At 37.3% G+C, this 18,378-nt stretch overlaps 1 protein-coding gene across 1 annotated transcript in view; it reads left to right on the top strand.

Moving 5' to 3' along the window:
* The window catches only part of LOC306987898 (uncharacterized protein), a gene marked incomplete at its 5' end in the record, with an annotated part of 60,469 nt that extends 42,673 nt beyond the window's left edge, over positions 1-17,796 (top strand). Inside the window, 2 exons of the mRNA XM_079592529.1 lie at positions 9,916-10,046; positions 17,705-17,796. Coding sequence (XP_079448655.1) covers positions 9,916-10,046; positions 17,705-17,748 — 175 coding nt within the window. The 3' untranslated portion in view covers positions 17,749-17,796. The remainder of the gene's footprint in view (positions 1-9,915; positions 10,047-17,704) is intronic.
* Positions 17,797-18,378: the final 582 nt, after the last annotated feature.

The following is an 18,378-nucleotide window of genomic DNA, read 5'->3' as shown; positions in this document are numbered from 1 at the left end:
CACTGCATTAGCTTGACAGCGAGTGCAGGTCTGTGTTTTAGGTCTATAAAAGATTGACCTAAAGTACTGGTTTTCATGGAAAATCTAGTGAGCTGTCTACCCAGAAAGCAGTTTAAAAGTCACATTAGTCCTTTGTCTTTTGCAGGTGTTTTGTATTATAGGTCCATTGTCTATTGTCAATAGCTTAATGATGTATGATGCACTGCTAAGCACCAATCTAAGCACCTTACTGTTGGTCTGTTGGTTTCTGTTGCTGCAAATTTGCTTGACCAATTGAAGCTGCATGGTGCCAAATCTACTTAGGGAAATCTTTCTCCCACATGAAATTCTTGTCATTTCCAGTCGAATCCTAAAAAGTGTCTAGAAACAGTTTTGCACAATATTTGTGAGTACTGTTTTTCTTATCCTCATTAGAATATTGTGACCCTGGACCACAAAACCAGTCACATGGGTCAATTTTTTTTAAATTGAATAAATAAGCTTTCCATTGATGTATGGTTTGTTAGGATATGACAATATTTGGCCGAGATACAACTATTTGGAAATCTGGAATCTGAGGGTGCCAAAAAAATCTAAACATTGAGAAAATCACCTTTAAAGTTGTCCATTTGTGTTCACGATTTTGCCGCATTCACTCACAAAAATCAATGTTTTATATATTTACGGTAAGAAAAATTTACAAAATATCTTCATGGAACATGATCTTTACTTATTAGTTGTTGGCTCAGTGCCAGAAAGCATAAAATAAACTTCTGCTGTCTTAGCGCAACATCAGATCATATATTTTCAGCTGTTGGAAATGTTTTGTCGATATTAATTTCATTGTAATTTAGTTATTAGCATTGCCATTCGTTTTCTCATACATTACATGTAGTTATAATACAAGGTCAAAGGCAAAGCATGGTGGTCATTAAGAAGAAGAAAAAAACAAGTGAAAAGATAAGTTTCAGTTTGAATAGTCAGTTGCCTAGCACACTACAAAACATAGTTACAGTGAGGTTACAGCAACAAACTGCCCCCAGTTATTTACTTCAATTTCAGATGCAGAAATACAAGCAAATTAATAGTGTTAACTCATATTTGTTTTCTTACCGATGACAAGAGGTTCGCTATTAGCCTAATAAGCAGATTAGCAATTAAAAAGAATAAGGCTTTTAAATAATGTCATCAGAGTAAACATTAAAGGTGATGTGTGTAATTTTTATGTTCAGTGTTTAAATATTTTTCTTCCACAGTTTGATATTTATTTGCAGATATTCGAACATCCCAAACAGCCTAGCTTAGCAACATTGGCTCAACCGCAAGTTTTGGGTGAGCCTATGCTTGTTGAACAATGGAAGTTGGAAGGAGTGTTCAGGAAACCTGTTTAAAACAATATTTTTTTTGCAATTCTGTGATGCTGGTGGTGCCGAAATAGAGTACTGCAGTGTTGACATATTTTGTAGGCCAAACTGGAAGTTAGCATCACCCTGGTTCCCTTATCAAAACCCCAATAGAATTTTTCCATTGGCTTTTGGATTATTGCAGAAAATAAGTTTTGTGAACACCAAACGTTTACGATTGCAACACAATTTGTTCATCATGATAATCTTCACAAATAAGCACAACTTTAATTAATTTTGATACAATCGGCTGAAGTAAAAACCTAAACCTAAACAAACTACTCACAGGCGCATAACGTTAAGCTTCCGACAACCCTTTCAGTCTTTCTCAAAACATTTCCCCTGAAAGTTTAAGTTAGAATAGATTGCAAGAGCATGATTATAGGGGATTAGTGAGTATGAGTTTACCTGTTCAGTGTGATGATGTTTAATGTCCCCAACAACCTCAGTAGTCACATTTAGCCTCTCCATAGCAACCTCCTTTTTCAAGAAACAAGCTTTTGGAAAAATTACAGGGGGTATTACTTATGAATTTAAATAAAATGGGAAAATATCTTGAGCTTGTTTTAACTACAGACCTTATTCAGAACAACACCCCCCCCCCCCCCCCCCCATACATACACACACACACACGCACAGATTATTGCAGATTATCTCTGAAATGCTATGAATTTCTCATCTCTCTGGACCCTGACAGTAAAGAAGCATGGGTATTGCGTGATTTAAGTCTGCATGGACCTGTCTCTAACCAGCTGTCAGAGGAAATAAAAACATCTGTAAATTATTCATCTTCCAAGGTGTCGGTGGTTAAAATGACATGAATTATACATTGGCATAAACCTGCTGATACCTTCACATTTAAGAAGTTGGATAATATTCTTAACCAAGGTGGGGGTTTTATTCTGTAGCTTACTGGCTGAAAGGAAGTGATCGCACAGATTGATATCGGGTCCTATCTCACACAGCTGGGCCCCCGGCTGCTGATTTTCTTTACCGTGCTCTCTGATTACTAAAGCCCGGCTGTCTATTTGATCCCCCCCCACCTCCCTCTTTTTAATTTGTGTTTGCGATTTGTGTGATAGAGTGTGATATTTGTACATGTATGACTGACTCTGGTGGTGTATATGCTTTGGTATTGACCAACAGTGTGAGTTTAGGTAATGTGAATGTGTGTGTCTGTGCAGGCTTTTCTAAGTTCTGGAGGAAAATAATATTGAGCTAGAGTTGAGTCTTAGACACCTGGTAATTACTGTAGTGTGCTGTGACTCTTGACATACTGTAGCTGTGAAGCACATGAAACCACACACACACATGCACAAACACACTATTCCACAGACACACATGTTCTTAAAGGCATACCAACATGCTGTGATTGTACCATGCATCTCAAAAAGGAGGGACTTTTTATTGATTCTATTGTGATTATGATGTGTTCTGTCATATACAACTAAATATAAAAAACCTCACAAGCTTTTTAATTTTTTAAGTTCTCTTTGAGTTAATATTTAGAATATTTTAAAGATGTTTTTCTTGAAGGTATAGTTTATGGCGCCCACATTGTAGAGAAAACTGCTACACACACACACACACACACACACACACACACACACACACACACACACACATTGCAGTTGGGATTGCAGTTGATGGAAGAGAAGTGGTACTCTTCACCTTGAAAAGAAACTTGAGGAAGAGGAGAACGAAAGAGGTGATCATGAGATATTTGTCTGAGTTCAAGAGATTGTTCTTAAATGGACAGAGTCATGGAAGAAGTGAAGAGGAGGACGGCAGAGAGTGTTTGATTACACATGAAAGACAGTTGTAACTTAAGAAAAGAGAGTTTCATATTAGAAGACAGAGCGTTTCAGAAAAAGAGATTTCTGATTGCTGGTGACCAGTATAAGGTATGTTTTGCATGCTGGGACAAACATGGGAGGATGGTTGCTGGTTTGCTGGTCCCCAGCATGGGAAGTTTTGCTTCCACCAGCTAGACCAGCATAAACCAGCCTGTCCAACATGGAATTCATGCTGAGTAAGGACAGAGATGATGATAACAACTGGATTTGTGAATGAAAACGTTTGTAAAACTTAATGACCTCTTGCAAAGATATTGGAGGTTAATCCCAGATTCTATATATATATGCAATTTCTGAGTATAAATACATAGGGAAAACAATGATAGACTGCTGAACACAATCGATTCAAAGGAGACGAACTAGGAAGTAATCAAGGCTAAACTGAACTGAAGCACAAAAAACAAAAACAGGAACAAAAACAACAACTAAATAGAACATAATCCTGTCAGTCTGCTCCTAATGTGAGGTGTCACTCATGTCTACAGAACAAAAAATGCAGGATGAGCTACGTGGCAAATTTAGTTCTTAGGATGCGGGGGGTTGTTCAAATCTCTTCCACTAGTTATGGTGAAGCTTGATGACTATAATGCCACAATAACAAAGACTGAACGTGATTGTTCAAAGGTATTTTTTTCTCTTTATGTGTAATCCTATTCTTGTGAAACTTCTCCTTTTTGGCAATGTGCTGGTGTTTGTTCTTGCTGGTATCTATGAATTGCAGATTTCCATTTCAAAGGGCAATTTTACCCCAGGGGTGGTGGGGGGGGCTGCTGTATTCTCTGCCTTTTCGTTCTGTAGCGCACCACTCTAAATTTGATACAGACAGATCAGAAATCTTTTGGAGCTGAATGAATGAATGAAAATTTCTGCGAAAGAAAGGGTGATGGACAGAGGAATTTAACACCTCTGTGCACGTGTCTCTCTGGGGGCTCTCCGCAGCATTCCTCTGGAAATTACACCTGTCAACCTGCAGACTATTGGCCAACCTGACTCACAAGAGCAATGTAATATTGATGGAGAGAAATGGATGGATGGATGGATGGATGGATGGATGGATGGATGGATGGATGGATGGATGGATAAATGGATGGATGGATGGATGGATGGATGGATGGATGGATGGATGGATGGATGGATGGATGGATGGATGGATGGATAAATGGATAAATGGATGGATGGATGGATGGATGGTTAAAGATTAAGAGACTGCAGGATGGAATGATGTCCAGGAAGATAAAAGGAAGAGTTTGGTGACAAATAGAGAGATAAATAGAGACGGGAGACGGAACAAGACAAAGGATTCGTAGACAGACATAGTGAGGGAGAGTAATGGAACAACAAATCAAATCACTTAGAACAACAAACCACTTAAAAGGAAAGAGACGCCTGTGTCTGCATTAACACTCCAGAGAGGCCAGGAAATGGATGTGTCCAACATAGACAATTGAAAAGTGAAGACAAATCACTTTACTAACAGCACAAAGTCAGACATTAGTGAAAGAGGTTAGTCTGGACTGGACTGAAAAATCTATACTTTTTGAATAGATCAGAGTTTTGGCACTGACGTGTGGACTAATACAGGGGGTCTCAAACTGGGGTCCAGGTGTGCATGGAATTTATTTATTTATTTGTTAAATATATTTCTAAGAATTAGTTTTTACAATGTATGGGGTTGATAAAACTATTTCAGATAATAGTGCACCCTGCACTCTTAAATGGCATGTAAAAACAATATTGAGTAGTTGGTCACTTTGTCTAAGTGGGCTGTCTAAATAGTCAAAATAAGACTAGAATTCATGCTGATGGGTTCAAGCCCCTGCCCCTTTTGTCTAAAAATGTATTGTGCCCCTTTCTGATAATTGTAAATAATAATTGTGGTAACACTTTACAATAAGGTTCATTAGTTAACATTAGTTAACTACATTAGTTAACATTAACTAATAATGAACTACACTTATACAGCATTTATTCATCTTTGTTAATGTTAACTTCAACATTTACTAATACTTTATTAAAATCTTGTTAACATGAGTTAATGCACTGTGAACTAACATGAACAAACAATGAACAGCTTTATTCATATTAACTAACATTAACAAAGATTAATAAATACTGTAATAAATGTATTGCTCATTGTTAGTTCATGTTAGTTAATACATTAACTCAGTGGCGGACCGTGCATTTCACACCTAGGCCTTCAGTGATGTCCACCCTGAATTAATAACTTTTAATAGCAGCGCACGCACATGAAATTCCTGTTTTTATTTTGCACCGGCAGTTATAGGGTTAATGCGGTGAGTTCGCGAAAGGCGAGTTCGGCTTTTGTGTGCAGTGGTTCTTGCGTTCCGATTATAAATTCAGAAACGGATCCTCATCCCTGTCTTATCCTTCAATGGCTATAGTATTAATGTTTGAAAAAAATAAGTTGTTTCGATCATAAATTTACAAGAAAAATTAGGAAGAAAATCATATTCAGCACGGACAAAAACAGGGGCAAAAAATGCAATTATAATTATTTTTTGGACATACTCTCCAAAACTGATTTTTTTACACAAAATCCATCCTAATTTATTTCCTCAAAAAGACTTGAATTACTTGGTTGTACAGGTTGTCTGTGCTTTTCAGTCCCAACAACCTTTTCTATCGCCATCAAGGTTAATGTGCTGAAAGTCGAGTCTGTCCCGTCGTATTTCTGTCATAGCTGCTAAGTTTTAATTCGCTTCAGTGCTGCGAGTGTCTGCTCGACAGAAGCAGTAACGTTAAACAGGGAAAACACCGCAAAACATGACGATGTGTAACGTTACAGCCGACACAAGCTCTCACACAGATTTTTGAACGATATCAATGAGATCAGCGGGACTTTTGCCTTCAAAATCAGTCCTGGCATAACTTTACATTAGCTACAGTCTGTTCTGTTTTTACCCGGACAGATCGATAGAGTTCCGTGACTCTGCGTAAGCTGGATAAGGGATTTTTTCCGGTAGGTTTGAACCTGCTGGTGGTCGAGGAAGGAAATAAACATTAATTTGTGGGTTGAAAAACTATTAAATCTACAGGTATTTTAGTTTACACTTTACACAGTTCGCTACAGATGCGGTTAGCTAGCTCTGACTACCAGTAATAATAGTACACGCTCTGACCATCCAATCAAAGGGCGTGAAAATGCTTACGTTATTGTATGCCTGCTAGATGGCCCCGGTGCAATCAACTCGATATCTGATTCGCTGATTAAATCTGACCGATTATCTGATTGGTTAAAGCAACAGTTTCATTGCCATTCATTTAAGCTACAGGCGCCCGCACTATCGACTCTGAAGGCCTCGAGGCAGATATATTTGACCCTGGCAACACATGATGACTGAAATATGATTGGATAAAAGCACTAAAATAAATCTACACTACTGGAAGCAGCGCAACCAAGAGAAAAGCTATGACATTATGAGAACGGACTATTGGGAATAATTTAATACTCATTCATAAAAAAAATATATTAAATTGCAAGTTAGTGATTCTCATAGTGTTTAGGCCAGCAGAGAAGGCCTTGCTGGCCCTGACGGCCCACCACTGCATTAACTAATGTTTAATAAATGAACCTTATTGTAAAGTGTTACCATAATTGTTATTATTATAAATGTTATAATAAATAACAATACATTTACACACCATTGCCACTAAAAATAATAATACAAACAAATATTATATAAAAAAAGTTTTTGGCGGAAGCATTTGGCGGAGTTTCCTTTGCAGCGCCTCGTACGTACGCATTTAACGATTCTGGTACGCACTACGCAGCAGTTCGCGGCTTTCGCGCGAGTCTTCAAACTACACGAGCAGCAGCCAGGTAACGTTTAAGCTAATACGGAAAATGTACATTTATCCTATGCTACTCTAAAAGTTGCGGCAGCATGCGAGTTATACTTAACTATAATAAAAGTATAACTCGACTTCAGACGCTTTCTGAGTCTGACAATGTCATTCGTTTTTATCCAAGGCCATAGCAAGTGTTATTAGCTTGGGGAAATACATCTAGTTAAATTAAATATTAAGTCCATGTCCAATTCTAAATTGTAAGGAATTTATATCTTTGATTTCATAGTAACACTTTACAATAAGGTTAATTTGTTCATTATTCATGTATGAACTAACATGAACTAACCATGAGACACATTTGTTACTTGTTCATCTTAGTTGATAATACAACTGTTAGTTTATTCATGGTATGTCACAGTCAGTGCATTAACTAATGATAACAAATACAACTTTTTGATTTTAATGTTTTAGTAAATGCTGAAATTAACATTAACTAAGATTAATGCTGTAGAAGTGCAGTTCATTATTAGTTAATGTTAACTAATTTAACTAATGAAACCTTATTGTAAAGTGTTACTGATTCATGATAGCTAACACTTTCATACATATAATACATACATTCAAACATCAACAAAACTAAAAATTTATTTTCCATAATTACCTTCTTGATTCTCACTGTTTTGTTTGGTAAAGTAAATCATATTTAGTAATATTAACATAATTTCCCTATTTTCATTTGATGTGTTATGCATTCTAATTGTATCAACATATTTTGGAAAGAAAATAATAAAAACAAAACAAAAATCAAGGAACTCTCTGATGGTAATTTATTTAATACATAATTGGATTTAAATTCTGTAAAAAATTAATTTGATTGTTATTTTTAACTAAAAAAAAATTTAGTGCCCTTTTTGGTCCCGCCGCCCTTGCCCCTGAGGAGGTCTGTGCACGCCACTGCCTCTGTGTATACATTTAAAGGTCCAAATTCACAGACAAACTCCATGTTTTTGGCATGGAATTAGTTTAGAATAAGAGAAAAAGAGGGAAAATATCATCCCTTTTAAAAAGAGCACACATCTGTGCATATATTTGGCTCTTTAAATGCACAAACTATTAGGCTAAAGAAAGGAGCCAGGTGGGCACAGCTAAGCTCTGGTCTTAAGTCTTCACACATGACTATTTACATGACTGCAGATGAGTCAGACAAAACGTGTGTGTGTGTGTGTGTGTGTGTGTGTGTGTGTGTGTGTGTGTGTGTGTGTGTGTGTGTGTGTGTGTGTGTGTGTGAGAGAGAGAGAGAGAGGAAGGGCAACACATGCAGTCACATCTGTGATTCACAGCATGCTACACTCACTCACAGTCATCACAATCACAGTCACACACTCTTGCAGTAGATTAACAGAGGACTCCTCTTGAAACACACACACTTAAGGGAGGGCTCAGCTTGAGATAAGAACACCGCAGGTCACTGCATTCTCTCCTCCACCAGTGCTCATCTGAACCCAGAAACCCCGGCAAACAGAACACACAACTGGGTGACACACAACTGGGTCACACACGGTCACAAAACAGCTGCTTTTACACTGCAGCGTGATACTTTACTGTAAACCCTTAAATGCAAAATATTTACTTTATATTTAGTTTAATTGAAGTATCCCCTGAGATTTTAAGTTAATATTTCGATCATTTAACAAAACATTTGCATATTCACTGTTCTCTCATGTTGGTTTGTGGTTAAATTACATTATGGGTAAACAGATACAATATTTAATATGTTTTTCAGTAAGTGTTTTATTTTGATTGCTTTTATTTGAAAATTATTCATAGGGCTGCACAGCTTGGAAGAAAATTGCAATTATTTTGTCTTATGACAGCAAAATTATATTTCATGTCATGAAAATGTTTCATACTGCAGCTGCTGAAACCAAAAAAGACTTCTTTCATAGTCTTTATTATTATTATTAGTTGTAGTAGTCAACTCAAGTCACCTTTATTTATATAGCGCTTTCTACAATACGGAATGTTTCAAAGCAGCTTTACAGTGATATGTATAATTAGTAGCAGTGCTCTTAACTGTAATTATTAAAAATAAAGACAAATGTATTACTGCATTGTAAAAACAAAAACAAAAAACAAACAAAAAAAAACTATTATTTTACACTACAGGATACCAATATTCATGTCTTAAATTCTTCACTTTCAAATGTTCAAACCCACCAGCTTTTAACATTTTAAATCCGTGAACATTTATTTTGGCAGAATACTGGTGAAATTCTTCAAACTTCTGTCCACATAAATGTTGGAAATTATGCAAATGTATAATCAAAGTGAATCCAATGCACATTGCATTCCCAAAATGCATGTTAAACCCGCTGCAGTTACCTCACGAAGCCCCATTTGGGAAACACTGTAGACCCGCAGGAGTCAGGACTGAGGCTTCTGTCACACATGTGCAGATTTTAATAAGATTTCACAAGTTCACATTTATCTTACTTCTTAAAAAGCCATAAAAGTGAAGAGATTTGGTTTGTTTTGCGTAAAGGAGGGGCTTTAGCATTAGTGCTAAGCCTTCGCCTGAACTAATTAATGGATTAATGTTAATATAAAGTGAAGGCATCAAAATAACGGTTGGGGCTGAGTTATAGTGCAGGGATGCTTGAAGAGCTGTCACAAGAGTGAGGTGAGCGATTGACGGGACACTTACCGTTAAACCTAATAAATGCAAAGGATTTTCTTCAATTTCATTTCAGATGATCTCCTGTAGTGCAAGCAGTAGAGCAGAGGGGAGATAAGGAACATTGTTTTTACGTTTTTCCTGCGTAGCTTTGGATTTGGCCTTTGTAAACAAATGTTCTCCCACGTTGCAGGTGTCTTAGACTCCATGAGGTTTTCCTCCAGGATTTCCGTGTTGTAACTGCGTTCACAAGCCTCACAAGCCTTCCAGGGCCGCTGCAGGAAACCTCCTCACAGCATGTTGCTTCCGACACCATGATTCACAGTAGGGACATTGTGTTTCCTTTAAATAACGTTGCACAGTATTTGCTTTGATGCCATGCTTAAATATGATGTTTAGTAGTGATGCACCAAAATGAGTTTTGGGTAATTCAATTTGGGTAACTATACTCGGTGTGCTGTTCAGGGTGTTGTGTTCTCAGCTGAAAAATTAAGCCAGTCGTAGCTCTTCGGCAATGAGCCGCCTCTCAATATTTCAGCCTAACAAATTTTACAAATTGCTAATTTAGCATCCTTCTTGGTCACAGTGAAGCATTGCTGACATGCGTCATCGGAGAAGCGCTAATTTGAAAAAAAATTTTAAAATAAATTATGTTGCTGAATCAATAGTGTTTAGTCTGATTTTCTTCTTGCACAGTCAGGTTTTGAGGGCTGCTTTAGGATTTGCAGCTGTGCCATAATGTTCCCATTTCTTAATTACTGACTCATCTGTTCTCTAAGGAATACTTAATGACTTGGAAATGTTCTTGTATTCTTAAATGCCTTGTGCTTTTTAATTATTTTTTTGCAGTGTTGCATGGAACTGTGTTTTTTTCTTCTTCTTTCTGCTTTAAGGTGTGCAAGTAAACTTCAGGTACATCAGTACCTTTCAGATAGAACTGCATTTTTGTTGAAATCAATTGAAATCTCATGATGTCTCAGGTGATTTCCATTGAAAAACATATGTGAGTACTAAAAGCCAATTGGTTACATTAATTCAGTTGGATTCATTTATATTGTCATTGGATACTAATGTGTCATTCAAGTGGAAAAACATTTCAGAGCACATGAATAACTAAGTGAAGTCATACTGTATTTACGTATGGGTAACTTGAAATTCTAGATGATACACAAGTCGCGACGCTGGAAGTGTTGATTTGAAACATTGTGGAAAAACTGATCTATAATATAGATAATATCATATTATATGTTATCTATATAGAGATCAATGTGTGTAAAGCAAGTCTGTAGACAATTATAATGAATGATTTTGCAAGTTGTTTTAATGCCCAACAACTCGGAGGTGCAAGTTTCCCAGGTGCACTTGAAGGCAGCATATTATATTATATTGCATTACATTCTTACTATAGGGTCCGTGTATCTTCTGGTCATTTGATCCTCTACTTAAAAAGGAATTCATTAAACGAGAAACAAATAATTATAGGCTATATAAACACATTTTATACTCATGAACCAAAAATTCAAAAAACATGTGTCTACTAGGTTTGCCTTTTACATTTGCAATTGCAGCTCGTTTCTTGAGGGATGAATAGAAGAGGAAGCACATCCCCCCTATCTTAGTACATTTACATTGGCTACCGGTCAAATTTAGAATTTATTATAAGGTTTTAACTTTTGTTTTTAAAGCCTTGCGGCTCCAGCTTACATTACAGATCTTTTTTTGTCCCTACTCCCCCCGGAGATCTCTTAGATCCGGTTGTCTCGCTTGAAATCTACGTTTACACGACAACGATATGCTTAAAACGGATACGTTTTTACTTTGAGGTTTCCGCGTACAGACGACACCAATGTCAAAACGATCCCCATTCACACGGATCCGCGAATAAAACGTTTTAGTTGAAAACGGTGTCGTGTAAACAAACCCCTGAAAATTTAACAGAGCTTTTTCTGTAGTAGTGTCACAGATTTGTTTACACGTGGCCGGTTATTTTCATAAACGGACATTTCACCCTCTCCGTTTTCAGAAAAGTGTTCGTTTACACGAACCCGTGTATATGCCGTCAAGAGCATGCCAAACCTATAGGTGGCAGTGTAACGAGAAGCTCAAGCCCACGTCAGCCAATCAGAATCACAAAAATATAGGTCGCACTTTTGACGCAGTGCAAGTTCTGTCGCATACTGTAACGTCGACTGCCTAAAACTCAGTTTTCTCAGTTTACATGCAAACGTGCAAACGGAGTTTTCCAAAATCTCCACTCTGGCCGGAGTTTTTAGAAAGAATCGTTTTCAGAGGAGAATTCTCCGCTTGCGTGTAAACGAGAGGCATAACCGAAGGGAAATGTCTCCGTTTTTCAAAATAACCATGTACGTGTAAACGGGGCCTCAGCCAGCATGCCATCAGCACCAGGTCCTTCAGCTCCACCCACTCGTTCACAATCACCAGGACACTAACCTGCCACACCTGTCGCTCCTCATCAAACACCATTCATAAGCTCACACTCACTCATTATTTGGTCTCGTCTCTACAGAGTGAACTTAACCGACTACGCACTTGTGTTTCTTTATCCTCCTTAAGCTACCGGTCTATCTCATCTGTGTGCTCATCTTCCATCCTGCAAAGAGAAAGACTCGTCAGTTAAGTGTGACTGTCCATTGAACTGCTTATGCTCTTCAAAGGATCGAAACTGTGAATAAAAAGCTGTTCAGTTAATCTCCGTGTCTCACCTCCTGTTTCATGACAATTATCCCCAAAGCTGTGGGCCTCGCTACCTCAATCTGTTAGATTGTCTGCTTCACTACCAGCTTTTAAATCGTCCTTGAAAATGCACCTCTTTTCACAGCTTTTTAGGTTTAGCTTTTTTGGGAGGCTTGTTTTATTTATTTGGCTATTGTGGGTTTTTAACTTTAAATGTTGGTCTTTTTTACGAATTAAGATGTTTAATCTATTTATTTTTAACCATTATAGTTGTGGTTTATTTATTTTTATTGTAAAGCCCCTTGGTCAGCTTTCATGTTGCTAAGGTGCTATATAAATAAAAATGACCTTGACCTCTTAATTCTTGTTTTTCTGTTTCTTAAGCCAAACAAAAAAAAAAAAAACTTAAAATGAAAGAGTTTCTCATTTCCCTTTAAGTAGAAAATTAGATGACCAGAAGGTACACCCTACAGACACGTATCGTGAAAAAATTTATATTCCTTCCTCTTTTAGGTAGTTTGTTCATTTTATTTCAGAAGGATGGGGTAGATAAAAGGGCTTATTGAAATGGCTATTTGCAAGAAGCGCAACAAATGGTAACAGGATTTGTCATCTAAAAGCATCAGGCGATTCTGGAGTAGACAGATTCATTGACTATAATAGGGTTTCACATTTCAGCGCACCGCCTCGCACTGTGACGAATTTTAAATTAAACTATGCCTGTTTTTGATGCAAGAAACCTTGACTAACATAAGTGGATTTCAGGAGAAACAATCATATAAAAGAAACCGCTCCAGATCAAAGATGTGAGCAAGTGTGTGTGTGTTGTTCTGATTGGAGGGTCAACTGCCACAGTGTGTTTGTGCGGATACACATTCAGAAGATTCTATCTCGAAACCATTTGTCAATTCTACAGTATGCCATTCTCTATCTATCTTATTTATCTGTGTGTTTGTGTGTGTGTGTCCGGGCCACTATAGGGGAAATCGATGTAGTCTGAGGGAAAGGTCATATCTGTCTCTGCAGTTAATTAGTTACTTCAAACACCCTGCTACCAACCTACAAACCTCTCAGGCTCACACACATTGTTTTATGTACATAAGATAATTCTACTTTTATCGCTCATTACTGGAGATGTCAACTTCAGAAGAGGAGAATAAGGGATGTTCTCACACTCAACATTTGAAGTGCATATGCCATTGTAGATTAAAGTAAACCATCTTACACACGCACAACGAACGCCTGAAGCTATATGTGCCCATGAGAGAAGCCAATCTAAACAGCTCACCTGAGGTGTTTTTAGCTGTCTGGGTGTAAGACACCAAAACAAGGGACAAAATGCATCCTTTGTGGATCTATGTTAAGTCCGTTCCCTTCGGTCCGGAATGATTCCTTATAAGAGAGGGTGGTTGGCAGGCCTACTCATTACAAGCATTTCCTTGTTTGTCTATGATCTTGTCTGCCTCTGTTACATCTTTACTCTCTCTCTCTCTGCCTTATGCCAGTCCTGTTACTCTGTATTTCATCATTTAGCTCTATTTCTGCCATATGAATGCCTTATCGCCCATGTGTCATATCGCCACAGTAAATCACAGGTGTTTAAGGATATTCTCCAGATTCTCCCAGGAGCGATTTCGCTTAAATTGGTTCAGTGAATCAGTGGATACTGGCCAATGTCTTCTGAGAGATGCAGCACAGAGAGCTGGATAATGAGAAGGCCTAATCAATCACTAAACGTCTGCTGTAGGAGAGATTTGAGGAGCCCTCTGACCACACACACTTCTGCTTTTCAGTTATAGACTTCTATTGTTTTATATAGAGCTTATGACATTTTCCATCCTCTTACTCTAAACCTAATCCTCACACAAAGCTTTTTGCACTTTTAGATGTTAATTAAGTCGTTATTTAGTGTGTTTATTAAGACATTTTCCAAGAGGGGACTCTTGGCTGATTTACATAATGCATAAGATTTCAGGTTTTAGTTTCCTTCTGAGCAGTGGCGCCTGCAGCCGTACGGTTTTGCATACTGTGTGTATACCATGAGATTCAATTAATTTTTATTTTTACATACATTTTAAATTGATTATTAATCTATTGGTGTACACTCATTTTGAGAGGGCAAGAGATAATAAGAATAAATAATGGTGTGTGTTGTAAAGTCAAATGTGTGTATGTGCGTGCATGTGTGGGGGATGGGTGAAAATAAATTTGATTGGCTAGTTTAGTTTTGTTTCATTTTTCCACTCACAGGTAATGTTTAAAACCAGGTTGAAGTAAATGCGCTCGTTCAAGAATGTGCATTCTTGGTGCGTCCAAGAAAAACAACGTGATAAAGTTTACTCTCTTGACTCTGACTTAATGTTGTTGAACTGAATATACGAAGCAAACTGCTAAAATAACCACAGCAATAACAAAAACACTGAAATAAGAGTGCGCGGTTTATCTGTCAGTCAGTTACTATAACAAACCTTGCGCATTTTCTTTCACAACCATCATTGGCCGTTAAAAAGAAAAATAGAATACATAAAAGCTTTTTATTTAAAATGAAGAAAAGTTAAAGACCCACTCGTCATGTGAGGTATGTTATAAAATATCCGGTATAGAAAAAAATATATTATGAATAATGCAATGCCATTTCAATCACCGTAAACTATAGCCAGAGAAAGAGAACAAACAGGAAGTGAGTGACTGGAGGTAAAAGCTTTTGATTTATTTATTTTTTTCATAAATTTTTAAAAATCATCAAAAAAATGATTTAACTGATCTTAAAACAATATTTATAAATCTTAATTTTTAGATAAAAATGTAATAATTTTATCTTTGTGGATATCCCCATATTGAGACTTTTACCGCTTTAGCTTTAGTCCCCAAAGTATAGCTTTGTAAAAAGAGTCTTTCTCATGTACTGTACAAAAACACAGTTGTCTAGCATTGTTTGAAGACTTTTTTTAAACTCTTTCTCACACACATCCATGTCAACAGCCTCTATCCTGCAGAACTGTGGGATCTTGTGTAAGTGCTTTATGGATGTGTGTTAGCAGGGCATGTTTCCTAACCTGTTACATCAGAGCTGGGATTTTAATCAGCTCGCTGTATTCCACACACACTCCATAAAAACATCTGTAACCCAGCCAGCTCTGAGATATCATTTCTAGCATATCCCCAGAGCTTCTGATGTGTTTGGGTTTCAGGTTTGAGGAGATTTTATGTCAAATGTAATGACATTTTAAGGATTTATGGGCAATCTGCTTATTTATTGTAATCTGTGAATTGTGAAGTTAAAGCTCTAAGTGATTTCTGTGCTCCAAATGGCATTGCAAAAGTAATGTCTGTTTGCAAACAGATGTTCCAAACATTCCCCCATCCTCCAATTTATATCTGAGCTTGCAGATGATTTTATCTAAAGTGTCTGACATTGCATCTGAGATATAAATTTGATCAGTTATTAGATTTCCTGGCAATCGAACCCATGATGGCATTATACAGTTGCTGCACATTTTCTGTTTGGCTGCTTTAACAAGGTCTGCTTTTTATAGATGTGCTTGTCGGATATGAAATTGATATGAAACCCCAAATGTGCATATTGAATGCAACGTTAGTCACTTTGAAACACAGGCAAAGCGGTACAATGGCAAACAAATCCACACTAGTCATTCAAAAACGTGAGTCACAAGAATGGAAACAATGGTCATAACAGTAATCATCAACAATGGTATGGGAAAACGCTTTGTAAGGTAGTAGAACTGTCAATATAGCAATATTGCAAATTCTGCCGTGTAAATAGCCAACGCATTCTCATCCTAGGGCGTCATATACTGACACTTTTGACATTTCGTCTACATCCAACGCACATGGCACCCTTTAGCGTCAATATGACACACACAGAGCTTTGTTCGGTTATGGTTGGGTTTAGGTCTGGGGTAGGGTTAGGGTTAGACCGCTAGGAGGCGCCTTCTGGCCCATATCTATCTGCGTCTAATAGTGATGCTAAAGGGTGCCATGTGCGTTGGATGTAGACGATATGTCAAAAGCGTCAGTATATGACGCCTTGGGATGAGAATTTAGCGAATAGCAACTGGCCTTTAAAGCGAATGGAAGATGAGACTCTGATTGGTTTATTGCACGTTACGCCCAAAACACACCCATTACTCATTAAAAGAATAGGGACAACCCTTTAAGACTTGCTTCCCTTAGACTGTAAAAATATATCATATTTAATGAGGTAAGCACTGAGGAGGTTTATGATTGGTTGTCTCTTGTTACACACTCAGGGTAGCATTTTAGCACCACATAGTTTCACACTAAATAACTTTGACACTAGGGTAACCTAGGGTAAAAACTAGCTTTTATCTCATTAACCCAGGGTTACGTGCGAAAAGCCCTAGAGACCCATGTCACTTCTCAGGATTACTTTTTCATTACAAATTTCTTATAATTTAATACCTAGACATGTCAGGTAGTTGAGGGACATTTTGTGCTTGATACGTGCCTGATATTCAAAAGCAAATACATTTTTCCGACAGTTGACAACGTGACAGAGCGTGAGTTGTTTCTCCTGCATATGCTGTGGAGGTAGATGAGCGAATGATGAAAAAAAAACTGTGGAAAAGAGAGAGAGACTAAGGCATTCCCTTCTAAACTATCTTCTTGAGACAGGCTTGAAAACAGAAGATGAGTATTCACACTCTGTTCTTTTCTGTACTTCGGTAAATGAATAGGCTATAGTTTTCATTTTTTCTCTGAACCCCTCTCAGTTAGACTCCATCTTAAATTCCTAAAAGCAGGGCTTGTTCCCTCTGCAGACAAAAACTAAAAGCCACACTTTAATTGCCTCATAACACAACAGCTAAGCTTTTTTTGGCTTCACATAGTCATTCTAATTTACATAGATATTCGAATTCTGTTGTCCCCCAAAGGCTTGTTAAATCGTCCTGAAAGATAAATGATCACAGCCTTTCAAAGAGGGAACTCCTTTTAATTTTAACAAATAATTTCTGGCCTTTAATGGTTCACATTTCAAAAAGAAGTGGATCAGAAATGGGCTGACAAAGCAATTGGCTCCTAGGCGTTTAATGAGGGGGCAAAGGTAGCGCTAACTTTCCCGTTTTCCCTTAATTGCTTGTCTTTCATTATGTCCCCTTGACACTCGCTCTGCATCTAATTAAAATATCGGATGAATATTCAGCGTAGGGCAGGGATGCTTCATTGTTTGGGTGTGTAGAATTAGAACAAGAGTATAGGAGGGTGGAAAAGAGCTACGTCTGATCAAGTGTGTCTCTTTCCCACAGCGGGCGGCACTCAAGTCGGTGAGCAGACTTTGATTGACAGCTGACTGTGGATAAGCTCCTGACAGTTCACTCTGCAGTCCTGCACGCTGAAGGAGCTCTCAGGTGAACACGGTAAAACACAGGGTGGAACAGATGTTAACCTATACTTACTGCCTTAATTCAAATCGCTTTCAGAAAATTGATCACAGAATGATTTTATAGGATGAATCGATGTGGGGATAGTTCTTGTGACTTAATAATTATCTGGCAGAATGCAAGAATGAGGGAACTAAATAGTTAAGAAAATCCATGAGAGAATTACTTTGTTAATGGATAAGTGAATGAATAAGTTAATGAGTGAGTGAGTGAGTGAAATAGTGCATTAATATAATTATAATTTATTTATTAATTAATTAAATGATTAATGTTTTTTGTTAAATTAATAATCAGTTATTAACATGATTACTATACATTTATGAATCCATTATTGTATAATTAATTCAGTGAGTGATTCAATTATTGTAAAATGGGAGCGCAAGTGAGAAAATGTCTGTGAAATGAATGGATGAATGTCAAAAAGTGAAGAGTGAGTAAAAGAATGAATGAATAAGAGAATGTATTTATTAATTGATTAGATTACACTTAATTTAGATTTTCCACTTTAGACATTCTAAATTAATTAATATTTGATACAT

The sequence above is a fragment of the Phoxinus phoxinus genome (assembly GCF_949152265.1).
Source record: "Phoxinus phoxinus genome assembly, chromosome: 2".
Lineage (NCBI taxonomy): Eukaryota > Metazoa > Chordata > Actinopteri > Cypriniformes > Leuciscidae > Phoxinus > Phoxinus phoxinus.
This window is presented reverse-complemented; position numbering and strand designations above follow the sequence as displayed.